The sequence below is a fragment of the Astatotilapia calliptera genome, chromosome 3 (assembly GCF_964374335.1).
Source record: "Astatotilapia calliptera chromosome 3, fAstCal68.1, whole genome shotgun sequence".
In the NCBI taxonomy this organism is placed as follows: Eukaryota; Metazoa; Chordata; class Actinopteri; order Cichliformes; family Cichlidae; genus Astatotilapia; species Astatotilapia calliptera.
Genome location: NC_137424.1, coordinates 40,586,603 through 40,600,469, shown reverse-complemented (window position 1 = coordinate 40,600,469; position 13,867 = coordinate 40,586,603). Strand labels below are relative to the sequence as shown.

General features: G+C 41.4%; 1 protein-coding gene across 1 annotated transcript; it reads left to right on the top strand.

Moving 5' to 3' along the window:
* Window positions 1–9,177: 9,177 nt before the first annotated feature.
* Window positions 9,178–13,003, top strand: shbg (sex hormone-binding globulin). The gene is made up of 8 exons (XM_026162112.2): window positions 9,178–9,520; window positions 10,280–10,377; window positions 10,623–10,809; window positions 11,296–11,457; window positions 11,598–11,754; window positions 12,002–12,138; window positions 12,266–12,467; window positions 12,592–13,003. The coding sequence occupies exons 1-8, from the start codon at window positions 9,413–9,415 to the stop codon at window positions 12,726–12,728; spliced, it is 1,188 nt and encodes a 395-aa protein (XP_026017897.2). The 5' UTR covers window positions 9,178–9,412; the 3' UTR covers window positions 12,729–13,003.
* The last annotated feature ends 864 nt before the right edge of the window (window positions 13,004–13,867 follow it).

Sequence of the window (13,867 nt, the reverse complement as noted above, 5' to 3'; positions counted from 1 at the left end):
TGGACTGTAATGCAAGCCAAAGCAATATGAGCCTTTTGTTTTATTACACTTCTCTAAAAGGTTGGGGTTTTTTTGGGGGGGGGTACTCAGAGAGAGAAACCAGTTTATTTTCTATATTGTGATTGTTTTTAATCAGGGCTTCATATATCATCCAAGGCCTGTATAACAGAACATTCTACTGCTAAAAACACACCTGCTGACGGTGTTTTCCTCGACAAACCCCCTCTGTAGAAACGTTTGATCCTAACGTCCCGACAAAATAAAAGCAAATGCTGAAATCTGCATTTGTGGAAAAGGTGAAACAAAGAATTCATCATAAAGTAAGAATTTACCGTTCACCTGTAGCGTCTCTGCTTAATCATTCGTGTCAGCTTAGTTGGTTGCTGAGAAAGAAACCTGAGCCTGATCACAGATTACCATCACCGAATGAGCACTAGTGACACTCAGTGGATTATCCAGGAACAGCCAGTCCTAAAACGTGAGGTAACAGATGAATTGCCTTTGAACATATTAAAGGGACAGATCACTCCAACATCAAAATGACATGTTTTGACCTCTGATCCGTAGCTCCAATTATCCTTCTAGATCAGGGGTATCAAACATGCAGCCCAGGGGCCAAATCCCGGCCCGTCAAAGGATCCCCCTGCCCCACTGTGTGGCTTCAGAAGGTGGGAAATAAAAATGCTTTGAATTCATTAATAAAGTATTTCTATCTTTTAAAGTTGTTAGGATTATAAAGAATTTAAATACTCTTTGTTGTTTCACACTGAAGGTTTTGTACTTTTGTACATCAGCTGTGATCCCTAGATTTTAACACACGTGCAATGACAGTAGCTCATGACTGTTGGAAAAACAGACCTGCAGGTACGAGTCTGACTTCATTCACTCCGTTTATTTTGTAATGTTGCCTGTAGGTGATATTAACACTGAGATGCATTTAACTGTTGATTGGGACATGTGTGTTTCGTGCTGAAATAAACAGCACTTTTTCTTATCACTGTAAGAAAATCACACAGACCTGGTCCCTTTATGAACTTTGGACCTGTTTCCATCCTGACTGATACGCTCCCCAGTGTTCATAAGTTTCTCCTTTTAAATCACTTTTAAATGAAATGAGTTACTCTGAGGGTAAACACATGCTTGCACCTGTCTGAGTTGGTGCAAAATTGGACACATTTGCTTATTTTTTACAAAACAACATCAATTGATGTTGTTTTCCAGCAAGCAACTTCGATTACCTTACACTGATAAGTAAGATGTATGTAGGTATACTCTAGTTTCCCCTGAGCTGATCCGTGGTATGTCACAGAAACGCACAGGTATGAGGGCAGATGGAGGGCAGTTATTTTAAATTCATCAAAAATATGTGTATGCATTTGAATCAACTGGAGATAGCAGCCTTTCCCCACTGAGGTCTTTTAATCTTGCCAAATTGTATGTTTTGCCAGCAGGCAGCGGAGACCACTCACTGAAAAGGAGGAATCTATGGATGGTAAAATGGTAAATGGCCTGTATTTGTATAGCGCTTTACTCGTCCCTAAGGACCCCAAAGCGCTTTACATATCCAGTCATCCACCCATTCACACACATTCACACACTGGTGATGGCAGCTACATTGTAGCCACAGCCACCCTGGGGCGCACTGACAGAGGCGATGCAACTAGAGGCGGGCGGATCGATATCAGTACCAGTGCTAGTATTGGTATGGGATCAATACTAAGTTATACTCTGTTTCTACCCTCTAAATTCCGTGTGTAGTTCACTGAACATTTTACATTTTTTTGTTGTTTGTTACGGTGTTTGTTCCCAGAAATAAAAAAAAAAAGAACTCAAACGTGCACTATGAATAATATCTTAACCTTTTTTCGTGTTGACTGTTTTATTTATAACCTATAATACATTTAAAGAACAGAAGCTGACAAAAAAAATAGTTTCAAAATACATAAAAATCTGAAAGTTGTACTTTGTTGTGTTAACTAATAATTGTGGAAAGTAAACATCACAATGGTCATTAAAATTGATGATGATTAATCTCATAATTCATGCTTTCCCCTGAATAAGCTGATTTTTATAGGTTAAAAGTATCGGTATTGGCAACACTGCTGGGGAATGCGCAAATAAATATCACCAGTTAACCTAAAACCTAGTTAAACTGGAACACCATTAACACCGGTGTGTGACGAGTATCCTCCGACCTGCACAGTTCAGGGTCTCGTTATCATGTGGAGGGCAGAGGCGAGCAGGCGAGAAAGCTGCTCGCAGACGTCCTGCTGCCTGCCTACAGCAATGACTCATTGGTCACGTGATAGTCACAGTCATGCCTTCTGATTGGTCCAGAATCTAACGCAGACGACCAATCATCCTGCGATGCGGAAATAACGTCTCCAAAACGACAACAACGTAGCGGGAAATTGAAAGGAGAAGCAGCTGGTAACAGTGCACAGTTTCTGCAACTTTAGGTTCTAAGTTAATTTACAGTTTAAAATGGTATCTTTAGAGCTTTAAGCGATGTTTCCTGGTTTTCTCTGTGGACGCGGTATGTTGCCGCTAGTTTAGTGTTTCCTCGTAAAATCTCGTAAAAGTATTGACTGCAATGAACGCTGTATTTATTTTGACATGTTGCTCAAAAAGGCTGTAAATCTGTGACTTAGCAGTTCCCTGTCCTCTCGATCAGCCATTCCAACTTCTTGTTTCGCAGGAGTCACCGATGCAAGTCATCTGCCTCCATCCTCCTCCTCTGTCATACCAACCCTCTACAGATCCACTTACACTACATCCATGAATCTCCTCTGTGGTCTTCCTCTTTTCCTCCTGCCTGGCAGCTCCATCTTCAACATCCTTTGTCCAGTATATCCACCGTCCCACCTCTGCACATGTCCAAACCATCTCAGCCTGAGCTGTCCGTCTGATGCACACATTTTCAGTCTTTCTATCAGTCCCACCATCTCCAAATTATACATCACAGCAGATCTCTCTACCATCTTGTAAACCTCCCTGTCACTCTTGTTGTTATCCTCCTGTCACAAATCACCCTGAAACTTTTCTCCACCCGCTCCACCCTGCCTGTGCTCTCTTTCACGTGCACACTGTCTTTTGCTTTCGATGGATGATCTCAGGTATCCAGTGGAGCAGAACCACTGGATCATCATAGTGCAGGGTTTTGGGTGACAACATGTCCCTATTTATGTGGGACTGCACTTGTCCCCCTATGCCACACCTGGAGACAATAACCCACATTTTGATTGGCTCTGCAGAACATGCACTGTTCCAAAATCTGTCTTTTTTTTATAATACTCAGGAAAAGATTGTCTAATGCCATACTCATCAGGGAAAGTTACACGTCACTAAAATGTCACAAGCTAGCAGATTATGTTCAGTATGATGGAAAGAACTGCAGAAAAATGAAGCAGCAGTATGTACTGAAAAATGGAGTAATGAAATAACAGTGAAATAAAAGGAATTTATTGGAATATATAAATACTGTTGCGTGAGACCATAAGAACAAGCTTAAGCTTCCTTTTATCCTCATTGTGTTTACCTAGCAAGAGAGTTGGAAGTGTGTTAGATTTGACCTCTGTATGCTAAATAAATCTGGGAAAATGTACGTTTTAGTGTACTGTACAAACATTTCAGGCGACCTCTCAACTATGTTGACATGTCCCACTTCACCCCAGTCACACACAGCGTTTGCCCTACATTTAGTTTGTTGGGATCTGGTCAAACTTGTAGTTGGCAAAGTTACAGAAGATGCCTTTAACTATTCTCTGGTCATCATAATAAGAGGATACAGAAGGAGAGCAGAAAATAATTCATTCCTAATTTCTGTCTAGAAGCAGCACACAAAGAGGTTCCAAAGAAATCTGAGTAGTAAAATAAAAAACAGTTCTGTTAATCGGAGTGGTATTTTTCAAGATTTTTTCTTTTTTAATCAAATGGTCAAAAACAAAACGTAAAAAACATGAAGTTAACTTTTTATTACTGTAGTTTACATTCACCCGAGGGCTCACCCCGCCTCCACTTGCAGCATCATTTCAGACGTAGTGCAGAAGCTGCAGGCGCTCTCTCCTGACGCACCAAACTTTATAATGGGGGATTTTAACCATGTCTCTCTTAAATCAACTTTGGACAATCTGTATCAATATGTATCCTGTCCTACCAGACGGGATAAAATGTTGGGCCTTTGTTACGGATCGGTGAAGAATGCTTATAAATCCCTCCCGCTTCCTCCTCTGGGATCTGCAGACCATAACTGTGCATCTTCTGCCCATCTATAAAACTGTCTTAAAACGAGAGAAGACAAAGACTAAGGATGTTGACTTATGGTCAGAAGAATCTATGCTTACCTTGCAGGAATGTTTTAAGTGTACAGATTGGGAAGTTTTTATTCAGTCTTGTGGAGATGATCTCGACGCTCTGGTGGATGTTACTAGCTCTTATGCAGTATTTTGTAAAGACATGATTATACCCCGTAAGCGCGTTAAGGTCTATGCTAACAATAAGCCATGGGTCACTAAAAGCGTCAAATCCTGTTTAAGGAAAAAGAGACAGGCCTTTAAAGAGGGGGCTGTTACTGATTTTCAGACAGCCACCAAAGAAATGAAAATCGAGATCTTGAAGGCAAAACAGAGCTACAAAAACCTTCTTGAAAGCAAATTTGCTGCAAGAAATTTTGGGTCTGCCTGGACTTGTATGAAAACCATAGCAGGGTTTCAAAACCCCCAGAGCAGCAGTCAGGTCATTTTAGATGGTTTTAATTCAGACAGAGATTTTGCAAACGCTTTAAATATGTTTTATGCTCGTTTTAGTTCTTCTGATTTTAGCGAGGATATTTTGGAACTGAAACAGAAACTGAGAGATACTCAGCACTTTATCATTGAACTCAGCGATGTTAAAAAGGCCTTTCATACAGTCAATGTGAACAAGAGCCAGGGTCCTGATAATATTAGTGGCCGCCTAATTAAATCTTGTGCTGATGAACTCAGTCCTATATTTCAGGTTATTTTTAACAAATCCTTGCAAACACAACATGTGCCCTCTCTTTGGAAAGAAGCAGTCGTGGTTCCTGTCCCTAAATCTAGTCGTCCAAAAATTCTAAATGACTTCAGGCCTGTTGCCCTCACTTCAGTTGTAATGAAAGTCTTTGAAAAAATCATCAGAAATGTGATTATGAAAGAGACTGAAGGTCAGCTGGATCCAAATCAGTTTGCCTATAGGCCCAACAGAGGAGTGGAGGACGCACTTTTGACTTTGTTAAATCTGATTCTTAAACATGTAGAGAGTAAAGGGACTTTTGCAAGACTTCTTTTCATTGATTTTTCTTCGGCTTTTAATACAATACAGCCCCATATTTTAATTAAAAGACTTTTAGAACAGTTTGAAATTAGGAAAAACCTGGTGGGCTGGATTTTAGGTTTTTTAACTAACAGGTCACAAAGAGTGAGAATAAATGGGATTCTGTCTGACCCAGTGTTCTCCTCCACAGGTTCTCCTCAAGGCTGCGTCTTATCTCCCTTATTATTCATTCTCTATACAAACATGTGTCAGAGCAGACATGAAAACAGGGCCATCATTAAATATGCAGATGACTCTGTTATTGTCAGCTTACTGAAAGAGGGTGAAACTAACCACGGTCCAGTCATTGATGACTTTGTTCAGTGGTGTGAGGAGTCTTATCTCCAGCTGAACATATCTAAAACAAAAGATATGGTGATTCCTTTTAGGAAACAACAAAATGGGCACGCAGTCACTTTAATTAAAGGTCAGAAAATAGAGCAAGTACAATCATATAAATATCTTGGGACTATAATCAATCAAAATTGCAAATCAGTTTGTAAAAAGGGTCACCAGCACCTTTATTGTCTTAGGAAACTTGCTCATTTCCACACTGACCAAAAAATGTTAACTTTGTTTTATCGTTCTTTTATTGAGTCTGTTTTATCCTTTTGTTTGGTGGCATGGTTTGGTCAGACCTCTGTCACAGAGAAAAACTCTCTAAATCAGATAGTGAGATGGTCCAGTCGTCTGATAGGTGAGCCACAGTCTTGTTTAGCCTCCCTGTACTCTAAGCAGGTAGAGGATGGCTTTATCAATCCTTAAAAATGGTTCCCATCCTCTAAGGGGTGAATTTCAGCATCTTCCCTCAGGACGGAGGTTTATAAAAATAGCTTTGTCCCCGTTGCTGTCACTGAATTAAATAAGAACTGTTTTTGATTCGAAATATTAAAATTACTATATATGTGCCAAAGTGAGGTTTATATCTTTACTAGGTATGTGTGTTTTTAAAGGGATGCCAAATGCTGTCATTTTTTCTGTAAAGCAAATTTACCTTGCCTATGGGTATAAATAAAGTAACCTTGACCTTGACCTTGATGATGGCTCTATCACAGTGTCCCATTATGTCAGAACACAAAATGCCATAACCCTAAAAGCAGCAGCATGGACGGCAGCCATCAGTAATCCCTTCATTTAGATGAGTGCTGATACCTTCTGTGATCAGCTCGTATGTATGAGAGCGTGTGACAGGGAAGAGTTGTGGCCTGTTTGCTGTTCATCTTGCATTTCCCACCTTTCATGGCCTGATTGTGTGCAGCGGAAGAAAAGAACTTTGAGTTCTCTCTCCCCCTTCACTGCAACATTTTACACACACACTTAGCCATGGCTGGCAGCGGTCAATCAAGGTTCCTGTGTAATGTGTAAACACATGTGTCTGGGTTCGCTAAGGTCACTCACCTGGCCCGCAGTCGTGTCCTTACACAAATAACAACGAGTGCGGAAGATTGATGGACTGATAAAAACACACTTTTTAACTTCTAATATTGCAACAGACCCTTTAAAACCCCCCACAGTTTCTTTCTTCTGTTTGCCTGTGATAGGTTTGTAGCTTGAACCTATTCGCTGGAACGTTGAAGACAATATAATTACACAGCAAGCAAGACACGAAGTAGGCAAAGTTCTTCATGTTTCTCGTGCACGGGAGAGAACCGGACAGGCGCCGTTCCTTCGCTTGACCCCAGTTGCTCTCGTCCGCTCCCCCGTAACACTGCTCTTTTATTGAGGTTACATGAATTCATTAACATACGACGTGTACATACACACAAAGAGTACCTTGCCCGTGTGTGTGTGTGTGTGTGTGTGTGTGTGTGTGTGTGTGTGTGTGTGTGTGTGTGTGTGTGTGTGGGGTCAGAGTGTGACCCCATAAATGACTTCCCTAAACCTGCTGGTCTGGAAGTCCAACAGTTCATCTAAACAAAAGGCACTTAGCCTAAAACAGATATAGCCACGTTTATCCTACCATAAAACAATAAGAGAAGGTACGACCTCTCCCATGCTCCCAGAGTGCTCTCTAATGCACACAAAGTTTGCAGACTATCAAGGATCAAACCTCTACCAATCGACAACTAATTATAAAACTCTAAGCATATATAAGTAGATATTTCTAAGCATAAATGACAATCAACAATACAAAACCTAACAGCCTGCTGTACTTCACATTCACCACCCACAGCCATCTGCATTTCTGCAAACACTGGTCTCAACCAGCGCGGCCTTCCAGCCTCAGGATCGATAGCTTGTCCAGAACATGGCATATATGCCCTCTGGATCCCAGGAATTGTGACAGCAGACGCCAGCGAACTGCAGACTTTTCCACAATCTCTCTGCTCCTCATCCTTTTTTCCTTTTTCCTCATAAATTTGTACATTTACCATTTTTTTCTCAGAATTTTTCCCTTTTTTCTCCCAAAGTTGCAAATTCTTTGCTATTATAATTGTCAATTAAATTGATAAATTTGCATTTGTATTTTTCTCTCAGAACTTTCTTTTACATTTTTTTTCTCAGGTAACTCGAACATTTCTTTCTGGTAAATTAGATAAGCTCCAGTTCTTCTAAAGATTTGTTGTTCTTGTATTGTTTTGTTGTTGTTGTTTTTTTTAGTTTCATATTTTTAATTTAAACCCATTTTTTTAAAAATTAAAAATTTCAACTTAACCTTGAAAAGTAAAGCAATGCAGCTTTGCCCTTTTTACTTTATACATTTGAGTTTTTTCTTGTAAAGTTGACCATTTTTTCACCTAAATGTCTTTTTCATGAGTTTTCCTATTTTTTCTTCTGCGTTTGTGAATTTCTTTTCAATTTTTGTTTCTCTAAAACTTTTTTCTTGTAAATTTCCTAGTGTTTTTTCCTCACAAATTTGAGACTTTAATCTCAAATGCCACTTTGTTTTTTTCTTGGCTTTACAAATGTGTAAAGCTATCCAAGTGTTCATAAACACTTGGATTGCCTTGTAATTTTCAGTCTTTTAAACACCACAAGACGAAGGCCACTTACTTGTTTATTAAAGTGAAAGCAGACATTTCCAAAACTGGCCACTCAAATGAGAAAAATCTTGATACTTGATGGATAAACAATACTAAACCTCAGGGGAGAAATATTTCAGTGAGATTCAAACTGTCTCTTTAATCTCTTCATGAAAAGGATGAGTCAGTCATCGTCTGGGAAATGGTTGTGGTCTCCTGAAAATAGTTGTTTCGGTTAAAGCCTAACAAACTGCTGAATTTGACTAAGAACAGATCCCTTTTTTCTACAGCACATGTTGTAGCTTTTGAAAGCAGGGAGACATAGATGGTACCATAGTAATAATAATAATGGCTCTATCACAGTGTCCCATTATGTCAGAACACAAAATGCCATAACCCTAAAAGCAGCAGCATGGACGGCAGCCATCAGTAATCCCTTCATTTAGATGAGTGCTGATACCTTCTGTGATCAGCTCGTATGTATGAGAGCGTGTGACAGGGAAGAGTTGTGGCCTGTTTGCTGTTCATCTTGCATTTCCCACCTTTCATGGCCTGATTGTGTGCAGCGGAAGAAAAGAACTTTGAGTTCTCTCTCCCCCTTCACTGCAACATTTTACACACACACTTAGTCATGGCTGGCAGCGGTCAATCAAGGTTCCTGTGTAATGTGTAAACACATGTGTCTGGGTTCGCTAAGGTCACTCACCTGGCCCGCAGTCGTGTCCTTACACAAATAACAACGAGTGCGGAAGATTGATGGACTGATAAAAACACACTTTTTAACTTCTAATATTGCAACAGACCCTTTAAAAAACCCCACAGTTTCTTTCTTCTGTTTGCCTGCTGTACTTCACATTCACCACCCACAGCCATCTGCATTTCTGCAAACACTGGTCTCAACCAGCGCGGCCTTCCAGCCTCAGGGATCGATAGCTTGTCCAGAACATGGCATATATGCCCTTTGGATCCCAGGAATTGTGACAGCAGACACCAGCGAACTGCAGACTTTTCCACAATCTCTCTGCTCCTCATCCTAACTCGACCTCCATCTGCACCGCAGTGTAGCTGGACCAACCGTGGGCTGTGGGGACTGAACGCGGCGAGGCCTGGGTCAGTGAATGTGCTGCAGGATGACTTGGAAAGCAATGGCAGGTGCACTACTGCTCACTCTGAGCCTTATTTTGCTGGGGTGGGGAGCTGAGGGCCAGGAAAACGGAGGTGATAAGGTATGTTAGTGCAACGCACAATGCCTAGAATTAAAATGTGCACTCGGTGTGTGTGCGTAGGAAGTATCATCTATATGCACCTTTTCAGCCTTTAATGAAGTCCCTGATTCTCTGCAGAAGCATGGATGACTGTAGTGACATATATTGTTTCTGCACAATTACATGCTACAGCTCCTGATGATTGGAAATATCTGCCTGTATCATTTAGATACATCTTTTTCTTCTAGAAAAATCTACTTTGTTGGCTCATAGGTTATGTTTTAAAGAATAAAAGTCTAAGGGGGAGGGGGGATCCCAACATTTGCTTAGACTTTGCTCAATTTGCTCAGTTTGTGGACGCATCAGCATAATTAAGATAAGAGAAGAAATACTTTACTTTTGTCCCAGTTTTGGGAAATTACTAACACAAAAAGAAAAGCAAGACTTGTTTTTCCTCTTAAATGTTGTACATACACATGGTTCATCTCCACAAGTGAGTGTTGTGTGGTTGCTCTTGTCAATGAAATGCAGTGATGTGGCACTTCATCACCATTTAATAATTTCTGCACACTGCTCTGTTCAGCTTTTTTTTAAAAGTCGAATCAATAACTGAATAAATTTAATCTCTCGGTTTAATGTGGTTTTAACGAGCAGCCAATGAAGATCTCTGAGTGTAAAATACTGAGGCTGAGTTCAATAAATTAGAGCTGCGTGTAATAAAAAGCTGTGAGTAACGACCTAAGTGTCAGTTCAGTGCAAGATGAAGCTTGTGTCTTCCAGAAAAAGGTGCCGGGCAGTTCTACCGTCAATCTGGGCCAGAACACCCACGACTGGAGGCCGCTGATCCACACAACGGTCAACCTTAGTGAGATCCGCAGGTACGTGTGCGATGGGGCAAATCAGTGCACCGTCAAGCCTGCACAGCAGCTCATCTGTGGGCAAGAAGGTGCACATGATTCTTCTGGGATTTCAAATTAAAACGTGACATTGAAGTTCAGTTTTTACTGAACAGGCGTACATGAGCTCTCTAAGATCATTCAAAGATAAATAAGCAGGTTGTCTTATTAATGCACCAATGAGCAGCCGTCACTCCAATTTACTGTATCTTTATTCTGCCACGCAGCATCAAATCCTCCTTTGAGTTCCGGACATTTGACCCAGAAGGTCTGATTTTCTACGGAGACACAAAAAACGGGGATGACTGGTTTATTTTGTCGCTGAAAGACGGCGTCCCTCTGATGCAGATCAACAAAGGTGTGCTCATCAGCGTAGCGGGTAACCCGAGGCTCAATGACGGGAAATGGCACACAGTAAGCATCCAGTGATCACTTGGAAATCAGTTTGTTGAACTCCAACTGGCTAAAGAACTGCTTTATGTTGCTTTTTAAAAACTCACCCCCTTATGCTTTTCCTTATTTTCTGTCATACATATACATATATCCTCACAGTAGTGGATGTTCATATTAAATATTGAGGTCAGTTTATATGCAAATTATTATGGTCATCGTCATATAAGGAAAACAGCTGTGAGCACACAAATTCCACCCATCTGCTCCTCGTGGTTTGTTTGCAAGAGACAGCCAATCAGAAGAAAGCTGGAGTGGCCTTGAAGGGGGAGTGGCTAAAACTGCTGGTTTGGGCCTGGAGAGAACTCAGGAGCTGCTCCAAGGCTCCGTATGAGAAATTATGAAGAGCTCCTTGAGAGCGCGAGAATGAAAACATGCTGGAAATGAGCATAACAGCTCATCTTAAAACTGGCTAACTGTACCGTTTGTTGTTCTCTTGATGCCACCAAGATGGAAGTGAGCAACCAGGGCAACTTTGTAAACCTGGAGGTGGATGGCACTGGCGGGCTGGTGGTGGGCATACATTCCAAGCAGATGGAGGAAGTCATTTACGGTAAACTTCGACTGGCCCTTGGCGGGATTCTGATCAGCAAAGAAAAGATGATTGTTCAGGTACTGTGTGTATTTTGCACCATTTGTTTTAAACTGCACTTCAGCTGCAAATAGACCAGATGCTGTTTTCCTTTCCTTGCACAAGACCTCTGGAAAATAGCTTCTTGAACATGTTTGAACCGTCCCTCCTCTTCCTTTAGTTCAATCCCAAAATGGATGGCTGTGTGCGGAAAGGCAACTGGCTGAACCTCACCTCCCCATGGGTGGCAGAGGCAGACGAGCTACAGCCTTGCTATGAAAACATCCAACCTGGCAGCTACTTCCCTGGCACAGGATTTGCCATTTTCAACACCTCAGGTGGGAACACTCTGCTAAATTATCCCAGATACGAGCAAGTGTTTACACTCCTTTATTCAATAACAAGCTTTCCAGCTGGCCCGGATATTGCATTTATGCATGATATGGCATCTCGGGTAGCAATATTTCTCCTACTTCTAAGTAGGTATTCCTGATCAGATTCAGCACGTTAATTTGTATTTATCAGAAGTGGTTTTAACTGCCTCAACACATCAGCAAATGTACTTTTTTCTTCTTTTTTCCCCAGATTTCCAGATCGATGGAGATCACGAGGTCCATATTGAGCTGTGGGGGGATTTCAGCCAGATGGACGGGACCCTTTTGAGCATCAAAGCTGATGGGGAGGAGCTCATGTTCTCTGTGGTAGCTGATAATAACACTAAGGTATCCACATAAGTCAGATGTATTTGCCCTCAAAGCGGGATTATTAACTTAGCAATGATGTTTGTTTCATGCAAATAACACACACAGATCAGTGTATGTCACAGTTCTGTTTCCATTTGGCATTCAGAACTTCACATTTACCTCTAGAGAAGAGGTGTTCACCATGAAAAACACTTTCAAGAGGCTCCAAATTAAGTTTCTGAAGGATTCGCTGAGGGTGGTTAAACATGAGGAAGAATCATCGGCTGATTTTTCAGTCAGTGCAGGGAGCAACACCGGTTATTTATCAGCTTGGAGAGATGGTCATCTTGCCATCGGAGGCCTTTTGGGTGAGACTGCAGCTTTAAAGTATTTCAGTCGAATCCTGTATTACTGTGCAGCAACACAAAAAAAGGATCTGCTCTGTGTAACTCGTGAAGACGATTGTTTTCTTCATCTATTTTGTCTTTTCAGGTGAGAATGACGACGATGTCGGCTCTCAGTTCTTGACAGGCTGTCTGGAGAAGATCCAGGTCCAAGGGAAGGATTTGGATCTGGATTTGGCACGCGTGAAACACGTGTCCGTTTCCTCTCACAGCTGCCCCGCTTAAACCACAAAAGCATGCTTACACTTTAGGGTATGCTGAGTAGACATGGTGTTTGCAGTGATGAGCACTAAAGTGTTTTAAGTCAGAATTTTATACTTCTCCCAGTGAATCTCTAAAGTCTAAATAATTTAGTGCTAAATATTAATATTTTACGAGATGTCTCTTCCACTTTCCCACTTTTAACACAACATACAGATAAATCTGATAAATGTGAGCAGTTTTGTGACCCTGGTACATGCAACAGCAAGTTTTTGAATAAAATATGACTTTCCCTAAAATGGTTTCTGATACATATTCATTTTTCTGGTATATTTTAAGGCACAATAGAGGAGTAAGATGTGTAACAAATAAAACTGTTATGTTATTTTGTTATGAACACCTTTATTCTTCAGCAGAGTCGGAACTCTCTTAGGCAGTTTTTTTTTTTTTTGGTAATTTCTTTAAGGGGGCGTTCGTGGCTCAAGGGAGTTCGCCTTGTTGGGAGTTCGCCTTGTAATCGGAAGGTTGCCGGGTCGAGCCCCAGCTCCAACAGTCTCGGTCGTTGTGTCCTTGGGCAAGACACTTCACCCGTTGCCTACGGGTGGTGGTCAGAGGGCCCGGTGGTGCCAGTGTCCGGCAGCCTCGCCTCTGTCAGTGCGCCCCAGGGTGGCTGTGGCTACAATGTAGCTTGCCATCACCAGTGTGTGAATGTGTGTGTGAATGGGTGGATGACTAAATGTGTAAAGCGCTTTGGGGTCCTTAGGGACTAGTAAAGCACTATACAAATACAGGCCATTTACCATTTAAGAAGTCTCCAGGAATAGTTGTCCAGGCTTCCTGAAGGACATTTAAGGCTGCCTTTTGTCCTGTTCTATGTTAACATGATGGTCACCCACATTGATCATTTATCCAATCCTCTACTCTCGGCTGATTATCTATCAGCTCAAATACAGTCATTTATAACCCAGTTAGACCTCTTAGATCTTTTGCCACGAGGCTACCATCACTGAGTGTAGTCGATTTCCTTTAAAGCCAAATTTGAATTCTAATTTTCTTCAACTTACGTTCAGCCAGTCTTTTCACGCATGCCTCACAAGAACCCACTCGCTCTCGCCGAGTGACTGATCTTAGACATGAAAATTGCTCCCTCTAGTGGTTAATTA

Excerpts from the sequence above, each read along its gene's own strand:
- shbg (XM_026162112.2), top strand. The coding sequence starts at position 9,413 with ATGTGCTGCAGGATGACTTGGAAAGCAATGGCAGGTGCACTACTGCTC. Across the intron at positions 10,810-11,295 it reads ATGACGGGAAATGGCACACA|ATGGAAGTGAGCAACCAGGG; the intron begins GTAAGCATCCAG and ends GATGCCACCAAG. Across the intron at positions 11,458-11,597 it reads AAGAAAAGATGATTGTTCAG|TTCAATCCCAAAATGGATGG; the intron begins GTACTGTGTGTA and ends CTCTTCCTTTAG.